Source organism: Drosophila sechellia, chromosome X (genome assembly GCF_004382195.2).
Source record: "Drosophila sechellia strain sech25 chromosome X, ASM438219v1, whole genome shotgun sequence".
Lineage (NCBI taxonomy): Eukaryota > Metazoa > Arthropoda > Insecta > Diptera > Drosophilidae > Drosophila > Drosophila sechellia.
The window spans coordinates 3,850,829-3,871,410 of NC_045954.1; the positions used below are offsets into that span (position 1 = coordinate 3,850,829).

Below are 20,582 nucleotides of genomic sequence, written 5' to 3' on the forward strand. Positions count from 1 at the left end.
GGGTTGGAGGGGTGGCGAAAGGGGGGCTGCCACATAGCATTCCGGCTTATTTCTTTCAATTTCGGTTTTTACTCATTTCGCGACGCGGTTTCTCATTATGCAGACATACCTCAGCAAATGCCGCTAGAGATGGCATACCAGTGAAAATTCCAGTTAACTAACATAAGATAAGGACACAATATATAGTGGGCTAAAAAATGCATTTATTAACGGTAGATAAATAAGTTATTGGGCTATTATCAGATCTTAAAATATGCATAAAACTCCATACTGGACACGAATTTTCCATCAGCGTTGTGCATTTTGGCCAAGGCCACCACTAGCCCCAAATGAATTTTTCGTGTTCGTCGGTGGAAAGCTGGGAAATTCGAGAATATAGGATATAGACGGGGGATGTGGGGCGGTTTAAAAAGGGAAATGTCTTTCTCTTGGCAGAAACCGCGAGTCCTCGCATCAGCGGCACATTTGTGTGCAGTGCTGTCGCCGCAGCCGCTGGGAATTTAACCCTTTACTCCACCAAAAACCTGCTCACCCCCACCCTAACCCCTTTCAAAATCCTCCAAAACCAAAAACCCCACCACCCCCTCCCCCCGTGCCTTTTTTGTGTGTGCCAGCCAGTGGATTACTCAATTAATTTAATTATGCGCTGTCAATCATTTCGTTGCCTTGGCCCAGGAACTTCTACTTACTTTCGCTGCGACTGTCTGCCCACCGGCGGCACGCCCATTCCTAGACGCCTTCTTGGCCCATGCCTCCAGCTGCCCACGGCCATGGGGTCTGGGCAAAAAGTGACTTATTTTCTTGTTGGCACTTAATTTTTGTTGTCCTTAGATTTGCGCCAACGTCTGTGGCCGCTCAGCCGCGGCCTTCCGCCCCCTTTGGCCGCCCACGCCACACCCCTTTCTCACCACTCCCGTGCATATTTTGCCTGCACTTGGCCTGTGGCACATCTCAGCGGAGTGTCGGATACTGTGGAAAAAAGGCTTTCAAATCTTTGGGCAAATGTAATCCACTGAAAAATTAAAACCAATAGTATTATTTTCTATGAAATGCCCAAATATTATTTGACCAAGCTTAGTTTATTACCAATATATGTACTGTAATTTTGGTCAGTGCAGCACGCAGGCGAATGGCAATGGGGGGCACAGGACTACCCCCATCCGCTCAAGCAATCTTCCCCCTCCAAAGTTAGCCCTCGAAATAACCGCGACCGCTTGAAAATAAGAGAAATCATTTGCGTTTTTGCGTTTACGCAAGGCACGGGTTCCGAGCTGCTAATCCCACCCCCCAACCTCCCCACCACCTCATCATCATCCCAAAAAGAAACCCCTTCTTGGCGGCATACATATATAGAATCCATCCTTCCTGATCCCGAGCTGCAGATTCCCATCAGCTTTGTGCTCTGCTCGTCTTAATGTTGACTTTTCCATTTGCCTAGGCAATTTGTGGCACTGTTTTTTCCGCTTCTTCAGCGGGTTTTCCTATTTTCTTATTTTTATTTTTTTGCTTTCTTTGAACCCGTCTTCTGGCGTCTTCTGCGAATATCCTGCGGGCTTTGTTTGCGCCTGTATTTGTTTAAGCTGCACATGTCTGCGTGTGCAGAGTGTGTGTGTGAGTGAGTGTGTGCACGGTGTTTGCTTACATGTGTAAATTACTTTTCAATCTTGTGATTACTTTTTTCCACATTTAATTATTTTAATTACGACCCAGCGCACACAAGCAGCTTCCGCATCTTCGTTTGCGCCACCGAAAACCCTTTTTCCTGCGACTGGTTCAAAGAACCCGGATCCCGGATGGCGGCTCCCAACTCCCACTCAAACTCACCTTGCTCCACTTGAAACTTGAACTTGGGGGGAGCCTAAACTATTCATGAAGAAACTGAGCATGTATCCCCATCAAGACGTTTTTTGCTAACGAAATATTGACTATATATTTGAAGACAAAAAAAAGAACTTTTCGGCCAACTCGAAATGAATAAACTATCTAAGCTGTATGCATGCATTTTATTGCGATCTATAGCTTTGGCTGAGCTCAGTAACATGAGCTCTAAAAACTTAAAAATGAATCCCTAAACATTCGATATCCCAATTGATTAATGTTATTCGTTGACTTTGGAGTATCTTAATCACTGAACTGCAAAAAAAAGCACACGTTCGCGCACTAAACCAACCAGCTGTGAATTTTGGGTTGCAGTGGTGATTGATGGATTGATGACGGCGGCCAATGATGGATTCGCCGATTCTCGTTGCGATCGGCAGGCGGATGTGGATGTGGATGTGACCTGAATCACCTGCTGGAAAATGCGTCAGATTGCGCTAATGGGTTTGCTAGCCTGGATCGCAATCAATGCAGGTGAATTCTGGCATCTGGATCCGAATCTTCAACGATCTTAGCTGGGCGATGGACGACGGACTGCCGTCCACGGAGGAAATCCCTTCACTTGAGTCGTCGACGGGATAAAGTCATTTGTGGGCTGCTGCCGACGTCGCTGCTCCGAGAGTATATCCTCGAAGTCCTCCGAAAAAGCCGCCCCGTTTTCCACCGGCCTTTCGGAAAAGGGGGTGACGGCGACCAGGACGAGCTCCAGTGCGCCGACTCGCCAGACTGTTATACTGTCATACAGTGCCGGCCAGGGGGTGAGTACATCGGCACTTCGGGTTTTACTCCGAAAACGGCGACAGCGACGGCGACTGTGACGTCGACTGCAATTTTCAGTGCGTTCGAAAGTTCGACAACTTTGGAAAACTGTCAGTTGGCAGCGAACTTAGAACAGGTAGAGACGCACACGTTCCGCCTGGAAAATCGGTACAGAAACGGAACAGGCTAGAAAGGAACATACATTGCCCCAAACTCACTGACACACCGTATTGGGAAAGCCGAACGCTTTTTTTTTTGTTCCGTTTTGGCGCTCGGAAAACGTGCGTCGACGTCGACAGCGACTGAAAGACGGCGACTGAAACGGCGACGATGTAAAATTTTATTACCCCAAACGCATCGAGCAGTCGGGTTTTGGACGTCCGGACTTCACCGCCGCTCGCTGCGACGCAGACTTTTATTGCAGCTGCCATATAGAGTGGGCATATTCCATTGGTCTGGCCCGGAGATCCCAAAAACTTTCTGAAGACGGACACAAACTTTTACCAGAGTGCGGCATAAAAGTGCAAAAGTTTTTGTTCGCAGCGCCCCACGAACTGAACTAAAAGCAAAACTTCCCAGCCGCCGCGCAAAAACCCCCTTCACAAATAAGTAAAATAAAAACAAAGCCAAACCCAGTGCAATGCAAAACAAAAACCCACGAGTATAAAAAAAAAACCAAATGCGAAAAAAGTGCGTGATCTAATTGACATCAAGTATACGCCACGTTAGCCGGCCTAAGTTTACCAAAACAATAAACATTTTTCGTAGACATCATCGCCGTCGCGTTGACAAAAAGTGAGTTGAGTGTTTGTTTGTTTGATTTTTGTTACTGTTGTTTAACCAGTTTTAGTTTCGTTAATTTTTTGTGTTGGTGAGACATATCCTATATGAGAATATATATAAAACATATAGTGTTTGTGTGGAACAAGAAAGCGCAACAGCAACGTTATCAGCCAGCAGCCACATCATTACCAGCAAAGCCAACAAAAAGATACAAACAAATGCCATGACCGAATGGTCAGCCAATAAGTGCAGAGTGTTTAAATAAATCAAAGCAAATTAAAAACAAAATCGAAATCGATATCGAAATCGCAATCGTAATCGCTAAGACAAGAAAATCGAAACTGAATTCGCCAAATAGGTAAAGTTCATATATAAGTATTTGAATCTTGTAATATCCCCAATAGAACTTGCAAATTTTCGTATCGAACTGATAACTGACAGTCTATAAATATATATATAAGAATACATATATATATATACATATGTATTGTGTACACTCTATACCATGCTGATCCTCACCCAGACCCGCCCCCCTGCCCCTGTGAAGGCATAAATTTCGAAACGAAAAAAGAAAAAATCAACCAGAACGAGATATTAAACAAATGAATTATAACCAAACAGGAAAACAAAAACAAATAGTATACAAGTACAAGAAATTCAATGCAACAAGAATAATCACATTGAGATTAAGACTAAATAAATTGAAAATTGATCTAGCGCAAATCTCGAGTTTCGACTCGATATTATCCTAACCATTTAGATGGGAAGCTTATGTCACGTACCCACCCACTAACTAAAAATCATATTATTTCCATGCTTATAGGCGATCTTCTGTGGTTTAATATTATTTAATAATATTCTTTAAAATTATAAGACTAGCCCATTTTGTATAAAAGTTCCCCAACTAAGGCTTAACTGCATTTGGAGACCCTTAGGTGTTGAAAAAATGTCATGTCTATGTCTTCTAATAACATTATTAATAGTTTATAGTTTATTGTTTGTGTTACCAATAAGTTGAGCACCATTAAGCAGACAATTCTAGCAATAAACCAATTTAACCAGCGGACACAATACTAGTAGTTTTTGCTAAATTTTAGAGGTTAGTTGATAAACGCTTGACTTATTGTGATTTAAAGGTGGCCTTGTAAACAAAAATGACTTTTGTTTTAAAAAATTTGTTTATCTAAACACTTTATTGTTTCCGTTCAAAACAAACTGCCGATAATATCAGTTTTGTTATTAGAGAGCTTGTTTACTGAAAATGGTTTCGATTTTGTTAAGTCTGGCGATATTGGAGTAAAATAAGTGTGGATTTCGGTTGCTGAAGCCGAAAAATTATAATGCTTATGATAATGTTGCAAACGTGCATCCACACAAACGTCATCCACTTCTGTCTACAGAAACCACCACAATATTATAGCATTCGTTTCGTTTGACTTTTCACCTGATCAGCGGAGCCAAAGAGCCGGAAACACGGAATAGCCACCGGGAAGATGGCGCTTTCCAAGCGGCCCCTTACAAAGGACACGCCGTTGTCCGAAAGCAACGGCAACCACACCAATGGCAATGATCACGAGACCTCCATCAAGCGGCGCAAACGTTGCAGTCGCGACGACGACTCCAGCCTGATCAACAACAACAATAACAATAATAATAACAACAACAATAACAACAGCAATAGCAACAACAACAACTTGCCTCAGAAGAAACGCAAACAGGGCGGCCAGGGCCACATCGCAGACAGTCCGGAGAGCCCCACCTGCGGTTCCCTGCCCACTCCGCTGGCCAAAAGCAACACAGATGCGGACCAGGACGATGAGACACTCATCCGCGAAACACAGGCGGCGCTGAAAAGCCTATCGGGCAGCTGGCCCGACTCAAGGGGGAATTTGTATCGGCTGCAGGAGCAGGACGAGAATCCACCGCCCTTCCAGAATCTGTTCGAGGAGAAACAAAAGTATGAGGCCATCGGCAATCCCAGCCATGCCATACAAGCACAAGCCAGCTCAACAAATCCAAATTCCACACTCTTCTCACGTTTCCACAGACAAAAAGAGAACGACCAGGCGCGCCTTAATGCAGCCAGCGGTGCTGGTGGTGTCGTCCATCTTGAGGCACAGGCGCGCGGCAAAAAGTCGCCCGACGAGGATCAGGATCCGGAACTGGAGGATACCTCATCATCCGCCTCAGGACAAGGCGTTTACGCCCAAGCGGCCTCGGCCTTCAAGCCGCCCATCGATATCATCAAACGGAATTATGTGGCCGCCGCTCATGCCCATTATAGTGCCTATAATGCGGCCGCTGCAGCGGAATCTGCCGCCGGGTTGGCCTACTATGGCTATGCCGCTGCCGCCGCCGCTAGTCAACAGCAACAACAGCAGCAGCAACAACAACAGCAGCAGCAACAGCAGCAACTGAGTACCGCCTTCGATATTGCCAGTCAGCTGGGCGAGAAGCAGCGGCCCAGGGAACCGATGGCCGATGGCAAACAGTACACGATCCTCCAGCCGGCGGGCATCGGCAGTCGGGCTGCATCTGTAATGCAGGACATAGCATCGCGTGAAGGCGTTGTGGGCGTTCCGCTTGTGGCCACGCCACCATCCACGGCGGCCAGCAGTCCGGCGGCAGCGGTACCAGCGGCAGGACCGTCGACTCCATCGACACCGGCACCAAGTTATTCGCCGGGTAGCCAGAATCGCGGTAAGTGGTCAAAAATAGTAAGCCATAAACAAAAACCAAAACCAAAAAAAGAGAAAGAGAGTGAATTTCCCAGTTGATTGTGATGAGTTGGTGTGCCTCGCTGCTGAAAAGAATCCTGTGAAACTGTACTGCATTGTTAACAGAACTGTTTTACGGCGCAACGAGTGTGAATAGAGATTTCAGCAGTGCTGTAAATATCACTTTGATTCAAACATAAAATAGTACTGTAAATGGTACTACGACCATAAACAGTTCTGTTAACAGCAATGTAAACTGGGTTTCATTGGTTTTGAAAGATGCAGTTTTGCGATTCGTTGTGGTTCGGCTGGGTTTCCGTTTCCGGTTCGACTGAACGATCGGTTGATGTGCGAGACTTCTTGTTGCATTGAGTTTACCGCTTCAATTGGCAAAATCTGAGTAAAGTCCCTTGTCCCTACCGCCCTCCAAAACCAACCCACTAACCACTCCCTTAAGAGAGACAGAGACGGACAGAGAGAGAGAGAGATAGAGTGTATGTGTGAGTCTTTTGATGTGTGTATGATCTTTGAACGAAAGAAAATAAGAAAGTCTAGAGAGAGACACTCAATTGCCCTCGGTAATAGGCAACATTATGACGATTATTATACCGCTGGTTTTTGTTGTCATTATTATTTGCACAGACTCCTGCCCGTGAGTCCCGCCCCTGCCCCACATATCTAAAAATAAAACCCTTTTTGCAGCCCATTCAGCAGCCAAAAAGACATTAAGCGATTTTGTCGTTATGAAAATGGGATCGGTAAGGGGGGGTGTGTGCTGTACAATTCGTTGTAGTTGGGGGTTTCGAGCGCACAGCAACTAATGGCTTGTAAACCCTTTATGCCACACAACACAGAGGCACATGGACAGACATCTTTTGGTTGAGTGCCTGAGCCTTGAGCTTTGCCTTCTACTAATTTCGCAGTACAATTTCCACAGGCGACGGCGATGAGGATGTATGTAAGGGTGGGCGGGGTAAGTGGGTGTGGCATGATTAGATATAAAGCATTATGAGCACGTTTTCCTTCAAAAACCACTTTTGCATATTTATTTTGTCATTATGTTTTGGCATTAATATGCTCAGCCAGAAGCTGGAGCTACTTTTCCTGCTGTGCGTATACTCGTATGTCCTTGGTATTCATATAATTTGAATGACTTTTTAAATAGTTGACGTAAGCCGTAGATTCTAAAGCTCGCTGCGTATACGTAATAAGTCATTAGCGTGCGGCGGCAAGCCTTATGGTTATTGTTTTAGCCTCTTTGCTAATGTGGCTTATTAGGATTAACCCTTCAGAGTTTGTGGGCGTCTGGTTTCTAGACTCCTCCCCTCTCAATCATTAGTTTTCGCCATGTTTCTTACTCTTCTTTTTTTCTTCTCTGCTGCTCGCACCACACACACACGGTGGAAATTTTCTAATGCACAAACACTTTAGACCCCCTTACCGTTGGCTTTATTTTAATTAAATTCTAATTAGAGACGAGTCGGTCCTTTTACCTTTGCTCGCTCGCTTCTCCGGCAGCTGCAGTTTGACATTTTGTGCCCGGCCACGTAATAGACAAAAACAGGAGTAAAATATTTCGAAAAATATTTCATTAACCAACCCCCCATATCACACACACACCATACGTACATAAATCAGAAAATATCGGGGGGCTTGGCATTCTATCTTCGAGGAGTTGCGCTTAGAAAGCGACCAAGTTGTTGGGTCTGGCCTGGCCTGGTTTGGTTTGGGTTTGATTTTTGAAGCTGTCTCGAAACCCGTTCCCTCCCGACTTCCCCTCTAGCTGACTGTCATGTGTGCGTGAGCTTTTTAAAGTAAATAATGCAAAGCTGTTTTCCATCAAATTTTAATTAATTATTTAGGGTAAAAGAATTCGTGTTGCCTGCTGTTGATGATGATGATGCTGCTGCTGCTGCCACTGCTTCTTTCGCATTTGCTGCTTTTTAAGGTTTTTTTTTTTTCATTCGGGGTATTCTACGTCAACTTGTCTCTCGCTGTATAATTAATTAGAAAATAGTCACCCTCCCACTCAATCCACCTGTCTCATTCTGGCATGTCTATATATGCCCTCTCGCTCTCGTTCCTCTTCATCGTTGAATTTAAGTTATACTGTTAATTGGTTAATTATAGATGGCGTCAAATGCCCCACGCCTCATTGTACGGGCCAAGGACATGTCACCGGATTGTATTCGCACCATCGCAGGTACCCATCCAAATATGTCCCATCCAACTGTCCGTCGGTCACACAATACAACAAATGTTCTTTTTCTTTATATATATCATTCGATCTGCCATTAATGGGAACTTGACAGTTTGTCGGGTTGTCCGAAGCGCGATAAAGTAACCACAGAATGTAAGTTTTCCCAAGAATACAACAAGAAAATACTTCCGTTCCGCATGCCCGTGTATGCCTAGTAGTCGCTCTATCTCTCTGTCTCTGTCTCTGTCTTTCATCAACTCTTTGTCTCTCTCTAACTGTCAATCTGTCTCCTGCTCTATTTTCCCTGTCTCTGTCATCGTATTTCTTAGCAAGTTTTGAGTGTGAATGTTTGATGTGTATGAGCGGTATATCCTCTTCTTCTTTCAGATTCTCTAAAACTTTTCAATACATGCTGTGCTCTAAAATATCTAGTAGATCAATTTTTAAGTTGTTTCACCTTGTTAGGTCACAAATGAATATATATGTAGCTTACCTTGCAGAACCAAAGGTTTTGTAGAAACGTATTTTATTGCGCTCTTTCGCGTTTCTTTCTTTTAAAATATTCTAATTCGTGTAACCATTCATTCATTCTAAAGGAATTTTTCCAATTTTAGACTTACTAATATTTTCAATCCTTAAAGAAACTCATTTTGTAGCTTTATGAAGTACTTTAATTTAAGACTTGCCCACGTCTATCCATCTCATTCCCATCTTTGCATGATCTTAGATAGATCTAAAGTTTGTCTACAGCGATAGAGTTCTTAATTCTGTTGTTAGAATGCATGTAGCTAACCATTAGCATTCGAGTTGGATTGGATCAACGAGATCATTTCCTGTGGCTACAAAGTAATTTTGACATGACCTGTTAGAGGATCTTACTGCTCTTTCTCGACCTTTCTCTGTCTTTGTCTGTGTCTCTGTCTCTGTCCCTGTCTGTGGAATGCCTTGTTGTCGTAGTCGTGCCATTACCGCTGATCACGCTGATCCTCTGAAACTGATAATTTCCATGCACTTGCAGTGCTGGCTTTGCACGAGCAGATCCTGAAATGCCCCACGCCCGGGTGCAATGGTCGTGGCCACGTGCAGCCGCATCGCAGCGTGCACCGCAGCCTCTCCGGCTGTCCGCGGGCGGTAAGGCGCTCGGGCGGAACCAGCCGCCGTCCGGGAGCAGCTCCACTAGCAGCAGCAGCAGGTGAACCACCCTAGCCATTCTAGCCACTGAGCTTTCAACCCAACCCATCCAATTCGGGCGGCAGTGTGTGAAAGAAACTCCCAAACAGAAACACTATTCGAAACTGATCTGTGTAACGCCCTTTCTCTGTTCTATCGCTCCATGTCTTGCTCTGTTCTATCTCGCACCATCTAGCTGATCTGGAGAAACATGAGAAGGAGCTGCATCCACTGGACAAACTGAAGCTGGCCTCCAATCACTATTTGAACAATAACAACAGCAACTGCATCAACAATAACAGCACTAAACTGAGCGGTTCCACAACGATGCCGATTATCAAATCGGAATATAGTCCTGTTGCCAGCATCAAATCGGAGTATAACAAGAGCCCCATGCACTCATATCTATCGGGGGAAGCGGCCGCGCCCGCCCCCGCCGCCCCTTCATCAGCGTCCGCCGTCCAAGCGCCGCGTTCCGGATCGGCAAGCGGTGCAACAGCCGCGAATGGAGAGAACAACCTGCATGCACCGCATCTGAGTCGCTTTGTGGGTCTCCAGAGTCCGCCACATCAGCCGCATCTTAATCCTCACGGTCATCACCAGCAACAACAGCAGCAGCAGCAACAGCAACAGCAGCAGCAGCAACAACAACAGCAGCAGCAACAGCAGCAACATACGTTGCACCAGCAGAGAGGACCCTTCATAGAGGGCAACGATGTCCCAGATCCTTCAGCCAATTATCATTCGGAACACCAGCAACAACAGCAGCAGCAACAGCAGCAGCAGGCCGACGAGCGACAGCAGCAATATGAGCAAATGCGATATGCCCAAAGTCATGTTAGCGTGGGTCCAAGCGGAGAATTAATGGCGCCCAATGGAGGCGAACTATCGCCGGGTACGGCGAGAAGCGCCTACGAAGCGCATCCCGGACACCCGCATCCGCATCCCGGACACCCACATCCACATCCGCCCGTCTCGCTGAGTTCCCTCAGCTCTCCAGCTTTTACGGTGGATGCTGTGACGGCAGCCAGTGGAGCGAGCTTCGAGCGTTACGATCCCAGCGGCGTCTGTTGTCCCAGCAATGGGCAAAGGGCCACCGCGGCAACAGCGGCGACCGCGGCGGGCGCTTCTGCGGCGGCGGCTGCCTATCATTATCTGCCCCAAACCACCGACGAGATGCAGGCCCAGCAGCAGAAATATCTGCAGGAGCAGCAACTAATGCTGGCCAAGGCGGAGCACGAGGAGTTGGCCAACGGCGGACAGCCTCTATATCCGCGGCCCATGTATCACTATGATCCCACGATGGGTCCTCTGCCGCCGGGCTTTTCGGCCATTAATCTATCGGTTAAGATGGCCGCTGCTCAGGCAGCAGCTGCAGCAGCCGCCTATCAAAATCAACAACAGCAGCAGCAGCAACAGCAGCAGCAGCAACACCACCAGCAGCAGCAACAACAGCAGCAGCAGCAACAGCAGCACGGCAAGCAGAGCAGCTCACCCGCACCCAATGTGAGCGGTGTGCCGGCGGTGGATCTCAGTGGTTCCACCTCGGTAACGAGTAGCAGCCCGCACGGTTTCAATTCGCCAGCCTCGCACAACCAATATACCGCCCAGCGCATGGGCAACGGCAGTCCGCAGCCGGGAGCTAGTCCAAACATAGCTAGTCCCCAGGTGCCCAGTCCCCAGGGACAGACCTTGGACCTCAGTGTCACCCGATTACCCCACAGGTGAGTCATTCCTTCAGGTAGCCCTTCAAAACATATGCGTAAAAACCCTACCCAGACCAATTTTATTAATCACTTGACTTATTCATCCGCAGCATTATTACGAGCCCGCAGTACGGTGCCGATGGCCTGGTGGTGGGTCATGCTCAGGGTTTTGTGAGTGGAGCGACAGGACCTCTGGGTCCGGGCAATGGTGGACCACCGCGATCGCCGCAAATGGAACCAGTGGACTTCAGCGGACCGCCAAGACCCCTGGGTTTTGGTCTGGTGGGACACATAAGCGGTCCACGACCTTACAGCCGCGAATCCACGCCAGACAGCGGCGGATCTCACTATATCGAAACGTATCGGGATCCCAGTGGTCAGTATAGAACCCAGAACCCAAACGACTGATGTTCGAGGAATATGTTTGACACACCTCGGTTTTTAAACTTCACTCTTTCCAGGTTACTCACCGCACCCTGGCTATGGTATGGTGGTGCAATCGGACTATCCACCTGCTGGATACCACGGTTACGGTCCGGCTGCTTATCAATGCAGTAATCCGTACGCCACGGCAGTGGGTCCCGGTGGCTATCCCACGCCCGTTTCCGGCGGATACTCGCCCAGTCCGGCCACCTGCTACTCCATGCCACCGCCACAACACATCCCGCAGCACGACAAGTCCAAGGACGGGTAAGTCTCATCCACCCCATAGTCGATTCTCCAGTGTGGCTAACGATTCATGTAATAATTGGAGGAAAAGTGTCCATCCATCTATGTTATGACCACCGCTTCATTTTTGCAATCCATCTTTGTCAAAAGAAATGTGTCTCCGCAACACCTGGAGCTCATATAAATGAACCCTTTAACTCAGTGCCCAATCTAATTACCTTAGACTGTGTGCTTTAAAACTCTGAAATTAGACACAGAGTTCAAGGGAAAAACTTTAATCTAAAACAGTCGACCTTATGAGTGATAGTTGCCAAACAAAATGCAGTGCTTGGCTTGGGCTTTGGGTCCTTCGTGGACACTAAGGACGAGGGTCGAGAGACTTTAATATTTATGATTACGACTGAAAGTGGCCGCAGAGCGGTCGTAAAACCATCCCCTCAGCCACCCCGTGTGATTAAATGAAACTTTAAAACCGAAAGTTTCAAGTCCAAAGTCTTAGTCGCACGAACAGCCGCAGACATATGGAGTTCTCTTATCTGAGGGCGACCACTTGGCCTGGTTTAAGTTCCGGGAGTGGGCTTGGGTCACTCACTAATCCTTCGACCGTTCTTCTTCTTTCGCCAGATTGACGGGCTGCTCGCGCTCGGACCGCAACCATCTACAGTCGCACTCGCAGGAGCTCAAGTGCCCCACGCCCGGATGCGATGGCTCCGGACACGTGACGGGCAACTACTCCTCACACCGCAGCCTCTCCGGCTGTCCAAGGGCTAACAAACCGAAGAGCAAGCCTCGCGATGGCCAGGATTCGGAACCCCTGCGTTGTCCCATCCCGGGCTGCGATGGCTCCGGCCATTCCACCGGCAAGTTCCTCTCCCACAGAAGGTATGTTCTTGGTGTCCGTCGGCGGTTGTGGAACTGAAGCTAAAGGTGCTCTCCTCCCCTCTAGTGCTTCGGGCTGTCCGATTGCCAATCGGAACAAGATGCGAGTCCTGGAAGCCGGTGGCACGGTGGAGCAGCACAAGGCCGCTGTGGCAGCAGCCACGGCCATGAAGTTCGATGGTAAGTACATTATTAACCCCTTACTATTCGTACATCGTGAATGTCATCGGCATTTAATTGAATTCTTCTACCCTAATCTCCATCTCCATCTCTTTTCATCTCTTTTTTCAACCAATATCTATAGCCTGCACCACGGTGGGGAGCCAGGGCATAAAGAAGCCCAAGTTCGATGAGGTCGCCATGGTCTATCCAAAGGGTTATACAGGTGAGTGGCCCGATCTCAGACGCTTCATCTCGCTCTCCTTTTCTCTCGCTGTCTCTCTCTTGCGTGTATTTTTCTGTTATGAACTGGGCTTAAGGCTAGTATACCATATCCCTCCTTTATCGAAAAGAGGGATTGGGTAATAAAGTTAGCAACAAGCAAAGAAGAAAGATAATCATCGGTTACCTCATCAATTTCCCACCATTCCAAACGAAAAAAAAAACACCGAAAATAAAGCCTACAAAATTATCCAAAATTACGATGTTCTTCTCATTTGTTGCTCGCTTTTTGTCTTGAACGTTTTCGGTTGGAATTTTGTGTGCGTGTGCTAAAGTCAAACGAAAAAAAAAAAATGAAAGCATTAAATAAAATGAAAAACGGAAAGCAAATATTCAACAAGAAATAACTTTATTTTTGGTTTTGGTTTCGGAAAATGCAACACAAAAAGAAATTTTTTAAGCTAAATTTTGCAAATTTCCATTAAGTTTCGAAATCTTTCGAAATCCCTCAGCCTCCGACAACACCAACTTCCCTTGAAAGCCAAACACTCACTCGAAATATCCTCTGAAAATCCTCCCGATAAACCCGGTACATAACAAGAACCCATAAATATCCAATACCACACACACGCACAAGTGCATCATCATGTGCATGTGTGAGTGTGTGAGCTACGAACAAGAGAAACAAAGCAAAAGCAAAAGCAACAAAGAAGCTGATCAAAAGATAAAGAAACAATTAAATTCCTAGTTTTCTAATTCTAATTTAATTCTATGTTTCTTCTTTTCGTTTCGTTTCATGTCGTTTTTGTTGACGTTTTCTTTTAGATTACGCAACGTTTTGTATCGGTGCCGAGTATCTACTGTAAATAGAAAACGAAACCACTGAATCGCAGTCAAAACTGTCCGAATCGAATCGAAAATCGAAACGAAACTGAAACCACAACCAGCAACCAAAAATAAATGCAATGAAAATCCAAATGCAGCTGAATAAAAACCAAACCAAATACAATACATATTTTAAGTATCTGTATATATGTATAACCGAAAGACAACAATGCGAACAGACCACAAATTGTCATACCAACAAATAACACAAATCAGAGAATTAAATTAACAATAAAAATGTACATACAAAAATTGCCAGGGAGTCTGTCGATCAAGGTAAGCCCGAAGATAAGATGATAAAAGCCCACTAAAACCACCTACTAACACCTAACACCCACTCATTCGCAAACACAGCAAACTGATGCACACACACCCACATTGAGTCAAACGAAATTTGTCCTAAATTTGATCTTCTATTATGCAAAAGTGACTAAACTAATGTAATAAGCTGTGATCAAGTACTACTGTGATAAGGTTGAACAAGAAAACGTTAAAATTGTTAAGTATAAAGTGCAAGTTGTTTATAAACGATGCATTGTCTGTTCCGCGTCAATGTCTGTTGGAGATTGTATGCTTGGCACAAACCGCTGCACCGTTTACAATTAGCTTAACAAGATAAACACCAGTGTCCTTCAGAATATTTGTGACTTACACCATCACACACTTTCACACAATACAAACAACATCACACACCAACTCACACTAGTGCCAATTGAGTTGCTAGCACACGCGCACATTGACGAACCGAGGAATGCCAGACGATCCCCCGGATCAAAAAGAGAAAATACATAACAGCATAATGAGCATTCCATAGATCGTAGGACCGTATCATCCACTAACAAGCCTGTGCATTGCCCTTCTATTCACTTGGAACAGGCGGCAGCGGACTGGACATTGTCATGGGTGGCGTAGGAAGCGGTGTCGGCGTGGGACTGGGTCTCAATGTTGGCATCGGGGTCACCAGCAGCAGTAGCAGCAGCAGCGCCGGTGGAAATAACAACAACAGCGGCACTAGCAACACCGTCGGAACCGATAAGAATCCATCTGGCGGGGGTCCCTCATCGGGCGCCAATGGCAGCGATGACTTAAACACGTTGGAGGCCGAGATATCGGAACTTCAGCGGGAGAATGCACGCGTAGAATCGCAAATGATGCGACTTAAGTCAGACATCAATGCCATGGAGTCGCAGCTGAGCACCAGCGATCGGGTATGTAGGCTCAGGTTCGTTGACGGCAACAAATTATGAGACCAAGTCCATTTCCCACTACGCTAAGCGCACGAACTTTGCAGACGATGGTCACACTGAAAGTTTTGCACTACTTCCCAAATACTTCCACCTACTAATGCCCAACCATCCCTCCGCCCTTAAAACTTTCGACTCAAACGAGACTTTGAGTGGAGTTCTTTTTACCCATAGCATATCGCTTTTGTTGTTTTGAGTTCGGTCTGTCGTCACCTGAGCGAGTTTTGTCTTGGCACTTTTCAAGGACGTCTCTAAAACTCAGCTAAAAAAAAACAATGAACAACAAGTGAACGAAAGTAAAGTTAAGTAAAGTGAATAAAACTTAGGGTAAAGTTGAATCGAAAACGAGGGCGCGAGCGAAAAGTTTTATCAGCCGCCGACGCAGACGTTAAATTACCCGGGATCTTCTGGTTTTCAAACCTAACCACTCATATTTGCATGCAGAGACCAAAATAAATGCAAACGAAGAGCAAGGATGAGATTTCAGTAGCCTTGACTATATCCAATCAGCTCATATGTTCGTTCGAACATCAGTGTAACAGCATTTTCTCTTCGTGTAATAAATCCACCCGAAATGCAGTGCATTTCCACTCCCCACCCCTTGCTGACGTCAGCCAATCGGTGACGTTGCATCCTTGCTGCATCGGTCGGCGAATCAGAATCGGCGGCGTCAGGGGCAGGAGGCACACACCCCTAAGCACACACGCCCACGCTCACACCCACAGCAACATCCACGTCCACATCCACATCCACGTCTCCCTAGAGCGCACGAGTGTGCTGGCGTGTGTGCGCTGGTCATGCGCAGGCCATGATGATGTTGCAGCCCAACAACGAGGCGCCAACAAATCGCAGGACGCCATCCGATTTTCTCCTAAAAGCTGGGAAATGGGGCGAAAAAAAACGACGAAGAAAAAAGTACAACAAAAACGAGAACAAGTCCGACACGGGGGCAGCAATAACTGTGCTACAAAGGCGCCGGCAGCGACGTCGACGCAGCATTAACCTTTGTACTTTTGGGGCACCCCCAGGCTCCCAAAAACTCCGAAAACGCCATTCTTTCTCGCTCTCTCCTGCTCTCGCCAGATTTCGTCGTCCCTTTTTGCCTGCGGTGTTCGGGTTGACTTCGTTCAGGATTCGTCTCTGTTTTTTTTCTTTTTTTTTTTTTCCTTGCTCCCCACCCCATTTCTTTTTATTCCACTTTTGTGTGTTCTGATAGCGCGTTCTTATTGGAACTCCCATACACATATGTGGCACATGAGCAGGGATTTATGTACCCGGGGGAAACCCCACCCAATCAAGTAAATTGAAAACCGAATGGTGACCGTCGTCTGAATTGCAACACACTAACCACTAACCATATATGTATACATTTCTCTTGTGCCGACTATAGGAGGCTTCTCCATTGAGTGGTCACCAGCAGCAACAACAGCGTTCCTCGGTGGCTTTGGCCTCGCCGAGCGGGCAATCGCCATTCGCCAGCGTCAGCTCCACCAGTGGTGCCAGCTCCTCGGTCAGTGGCGCCACCACAAACAGCAACAACAATAACAGCAGCTCTGGCGGAGGCACCACCAATGCCAACGATCTCAACCACTCGATCAGCAATTTGGCACCCAGTTCGGGCAGCAATCCCAACCAGCCCATTGAGGGCGTAGGAGGAGCCGCACCCAATGCCAATCTGAACAACTACTATGAGAGCCTGAGAAATAATGTGATCACGCTGCTGGAGCACGTGCGTCTGCCGCCACCACCACCACCGCCTGGTGCGGCCACGCCCAGTTCGTCGGCATCATCGGTGGTTCATGGACTGGATAATGTTTGTGGTGCCGGTGGTCAGTTGGTGGCTGGTGGATCGCTAGTGGGTGGAGAGCATGCGACAGCGTACTCCACACTCCTGCCGCCGCCACCACCACCGTCGTCGGGCGGTGCCGCTTCCGTCGGTGGAATGTACGGTGTCGGTGCTAATGGAGCCACTGGCCTCCATCAGGGCACTGGCTCAAGCAATGGTGGAGGACTAGGATCTAGCGCAGCCGTTGGACCGCCACCAGTGCCACCGCATCATCATCCCTACACGGTGCACCATCCCGTTAGCTACGCCCATCCACATGGCCATCCGCATGCACATCCACACCCGCACGAGCACTTCGACTCGTATATCTCCAAACTGCAGTCGCTATGCGTGCCCCCCGATGTTTATGCCCTGCCCGAAGATGCGGACCGGCCCGTCTACAACTCCGTGAAGCCCACCATGCACCAGGACTACGGCAAACTGATGCCGACGCCCATCTAAGAACCCTGAGAATCAAAAGCCCAGTACTGGTGACCCCAAAATAGAGCCACATCCCGTCCAGGGCTCAAACACGAAACATGTACATAAATACTTAGGCACAAGCAGTGAGAGGTAGGATGTAAGAGGTAAAACTGACGTTATCCATAAGCCTGACTTCAAGGCAGACTATGCAAATTGAAATTGGGACAGAGTGTCGGGGTCACCCGTACGTACTCGATGCCCCATTAGTAGATACATAACGCTAGTTCTTAGGGATAGAAACCTAACCTAACCATTTAGTTGGTTGGCACCATGCTAGTTCCAGTCTTAGTAATTAGAACTGTTCCACATCCTAGATCCTAGACGCTTTTGTCGTGTGTTGATAGCAATGATGTAAAAAACAAGAATGCAAAACCGAACATAAGTGTGTAATTCGATTATAAATTGCAATTTTTTTTGTCTGTATCAAATACTACAACTAGAAATTATAGAAATCGATATATTATATATATATAATTATATGAAATAACAACTCCCAAATATGTTTAAATCTAGGGCATTTGTTTGCTGTTGATGTCTGGTCAATTTTTTGCATACGGAGCGGAGCGCAAGATGTTCGCCACTACTTAATAGACCCTACCCAAGTTCCACGTAGTGACCCTCTAGCCCATATCCCCGCAGGCTAAGTTAAGTTTAGTGGCAAAGTCGAACACCAAAGTGAAGAAAGTGGAAAACGCAGTAAAATACAATATATAAACACGTGCAAATATAATCAGTACTAGACTTAGTGGATGTAATCGAGACATTTTTTTTGTTTTTTTTTTTTGTGTAACTGTAATATTAAAATGTAATAGTAATAGCAAGCGAATATCTAAAACTATAAAGGGTAAGTGTGTGGAAGGAGGTGAGATCGTTGGGTTTGCGAGGCTGCCGCAATACATACATACATGAAATCGGGAAAGAAAACACGCGTACATATGCAGATTATATCAGTATGTGTGTATATGTCTGCTTTTCTATAGGATCGTAAGTTTTAATGTTACCCCTTACGAAATCGGAGAAGAGGCATTAACGAAAACCCCTAAGAAAATAGAACGGAAAAATAGATTAAAATCCAGTGCAATACGTTCAACAGAATGAAAGCAAGTCGAAAAACCAAAACCAAAAATAATTTACTAATTGTGTAAGCCTAAGTAAACCAAGTAGTTGAACAAAAAGTCACGTTTTTTTTGTATCGTCATACGTCTAATCTTAAACCTAACTTTAACGAAATAAAAAAAAATAGTAAAGCGTAGATCGGAGATGAAAACCCCAGGCCGCAAGGTAATTTAGACGAATTTTAAAAAAATAAAAACCAAATGGAAAAAGTTTAAAACACAAAAAACAAAAGGCACGAGGCAAATGTCGAAAAAGTATGAAAATAAATAGCAGGCTTAACGGAAATCATTGTATTAAACGAGGTAATACATTACGATGATTAATATAATTACACTAAACTAAACATAAAACTAAAATATATATATATAATATAATATTGTATTGTATGACAAGAAAAAATTCTGTAATTTACAAACGAAAAATATTTTATGTGATCATTGTCTTTTTTTTTAATATTACAAGAAATAAATAATTCGAATACCAAATAAAGGATATACACAATAACGAAATGGTTGTTTGTCTTATAAGGGCTAGTTTATTTTTATTATCAATAAATTATTATAAATTATAATTATTACCAATTATTAAAATAATTTATTTGGGAGGTTTGAATAGAAATAAGTATGAACTAGTTTTCAAGTGTTCTTCAAGCTCGATTACCCATCCTAATTGCCTTGCACCCGAATTCTCATTTTGTGGACTTTGCATTAGCATAAATCAAGGCTAAATTGCTGATTTTTTTTTTCTTTTTTTTTTGGGCGCTATGCTCGGACAGTGGTAATCGAATGAAAAATGCGCAGCAATTTCTTGGCAATGTTTTTAATTTCAATTAGCCACTGGCACTGAAAGGCCAAACGATGAAGGATGCTGGTCAAGCAAATGAACCAGGAGCAGGAGCAGGAACAGGAGCGGGATGTGCTGCCACTTGATTTATGTGGCTTCATTAGACATTCCGCACATAGCTAGTGGACCAAGTGGCCGGGGGCTAAGTGATTGCCAAAAACTAAAACCGAGCACACGGCCAAACGCAATTAGAAGCGAACTTCAATGAGCGATAAACGAAGGGATGTGCCGTGGTGGCCGGGAATTTGCCCTTTTCCGGGGAATTTGCTAGTTTTCCGATTGACCAGCATGGAATACTTTTGGTTGCCACCTCGAGCACTCAAAGTGCCGACGAAGGGCAGGAAAAAAAGAAATTGCTGGGGAAAAAGGTTCCCGGGTCCGGTTTTTGGTTTGTGTTTAGCCCGTGTGAGCCGCAAAAATATTTGCATAGTTACCTTTAATGTGGTTCGGTTTGGGATGGTTCAGGTCGGTTCAGAGTTCACAGCTCACAGTTTGCAGTTCGCAGACTCGATGCAAAGTTCTTCGAAAACAAACGAACAAAAGTTTTCTTTGCATAAGCACACACGCACACACACACACAGTTGCACAACCAACTCGTACATGCTGGCATGTAATTTAAAATGAAAAATTCTATTCTTTTGACGCAATCACAAACACACACATGCAGACGCACACAACCACCCACACATACATACGTCAGCGAGCATTGATTTTATTTGCATAAATAAGGAGAAAGGCGGTCTGGAGGGGGGAGGGGGGAATGGTCGTGGCGAAGGCGGGATCTGTGGCGGATTGGGGCCAAAGCGAAGGTCCTCTGTGCCGCCGATAACGTGGGGCAAACGAAACTATTGCCTACTTACGGGCGTCGAACGAAAACAGTTGCCCACCCGCACAGTGGGACAAAATGCGTGGTGAACAGCTGAAAATAATTTGATAATTTAAATTGAAATTATGAAGCAATGGATTTGAATTACATCACAAATCTACTGCCATGAAAGAGAACTTTTTGTTGATTCTTCTCTCAACTCACGCATATTCATTTTA

General features: G+C 45.8%; 1 protein-coding gene across 5 annotated transcripts; it reads left to right on the top strand.

The window, feature by feature from the left end:
• The first annotated feature begins 2,326 nt into the window (after positions 1-2,326).
• LOC6612545 (alpha-protein kinase 1) lies at positions 2,327-18,657 on the top strand. 5 transcript variants are annotated; one of them, XM_032725598.1, is made up of 11 exons: positions 2,398-3,432; positions 4,873-6,120; positions 9,356-9,529; positions 9,704-11,231; positions 11,324-11,589; positions 11,675-11,903; positions 12,507-12,764; positions 12,829-12,941; positions 13,066-13,146; positions 14,904-15,235; positions 16,662-18,657. In XM_032725598.1, exons 2-11 carry the CDS (start codon positions 4,914-4,916, stop codon positions 17,556-17,558), a joined length of 5,085 nt encoding a protein of 1,694 aa, XP_032581489.1. In that variant the 5' UTR covers positions 2,398-3,432; positions 4,873-4,913; the 3' UTR covers positions 17,559-18,657. The 5 variants fall into 5 exon arrangements, with proteins under 5 accessions (XP_032581486.1, XP_032581487.1, XP_032581489.1 ...); XM_032725595.1 differs by lacking the exon at positions 9,356-9,529 and having other exon boundaries at positions 2,327-3,432; positions 14,904-15,249; positions 16,662-16,764; XM_032725594.1 differs by lacking the exon at positions 9,356-9,529 and having other exon boundaries at positions 2,403-3,432.
• Positions 18,658-20,582: the final 1,925 nt, after the last annotated feature.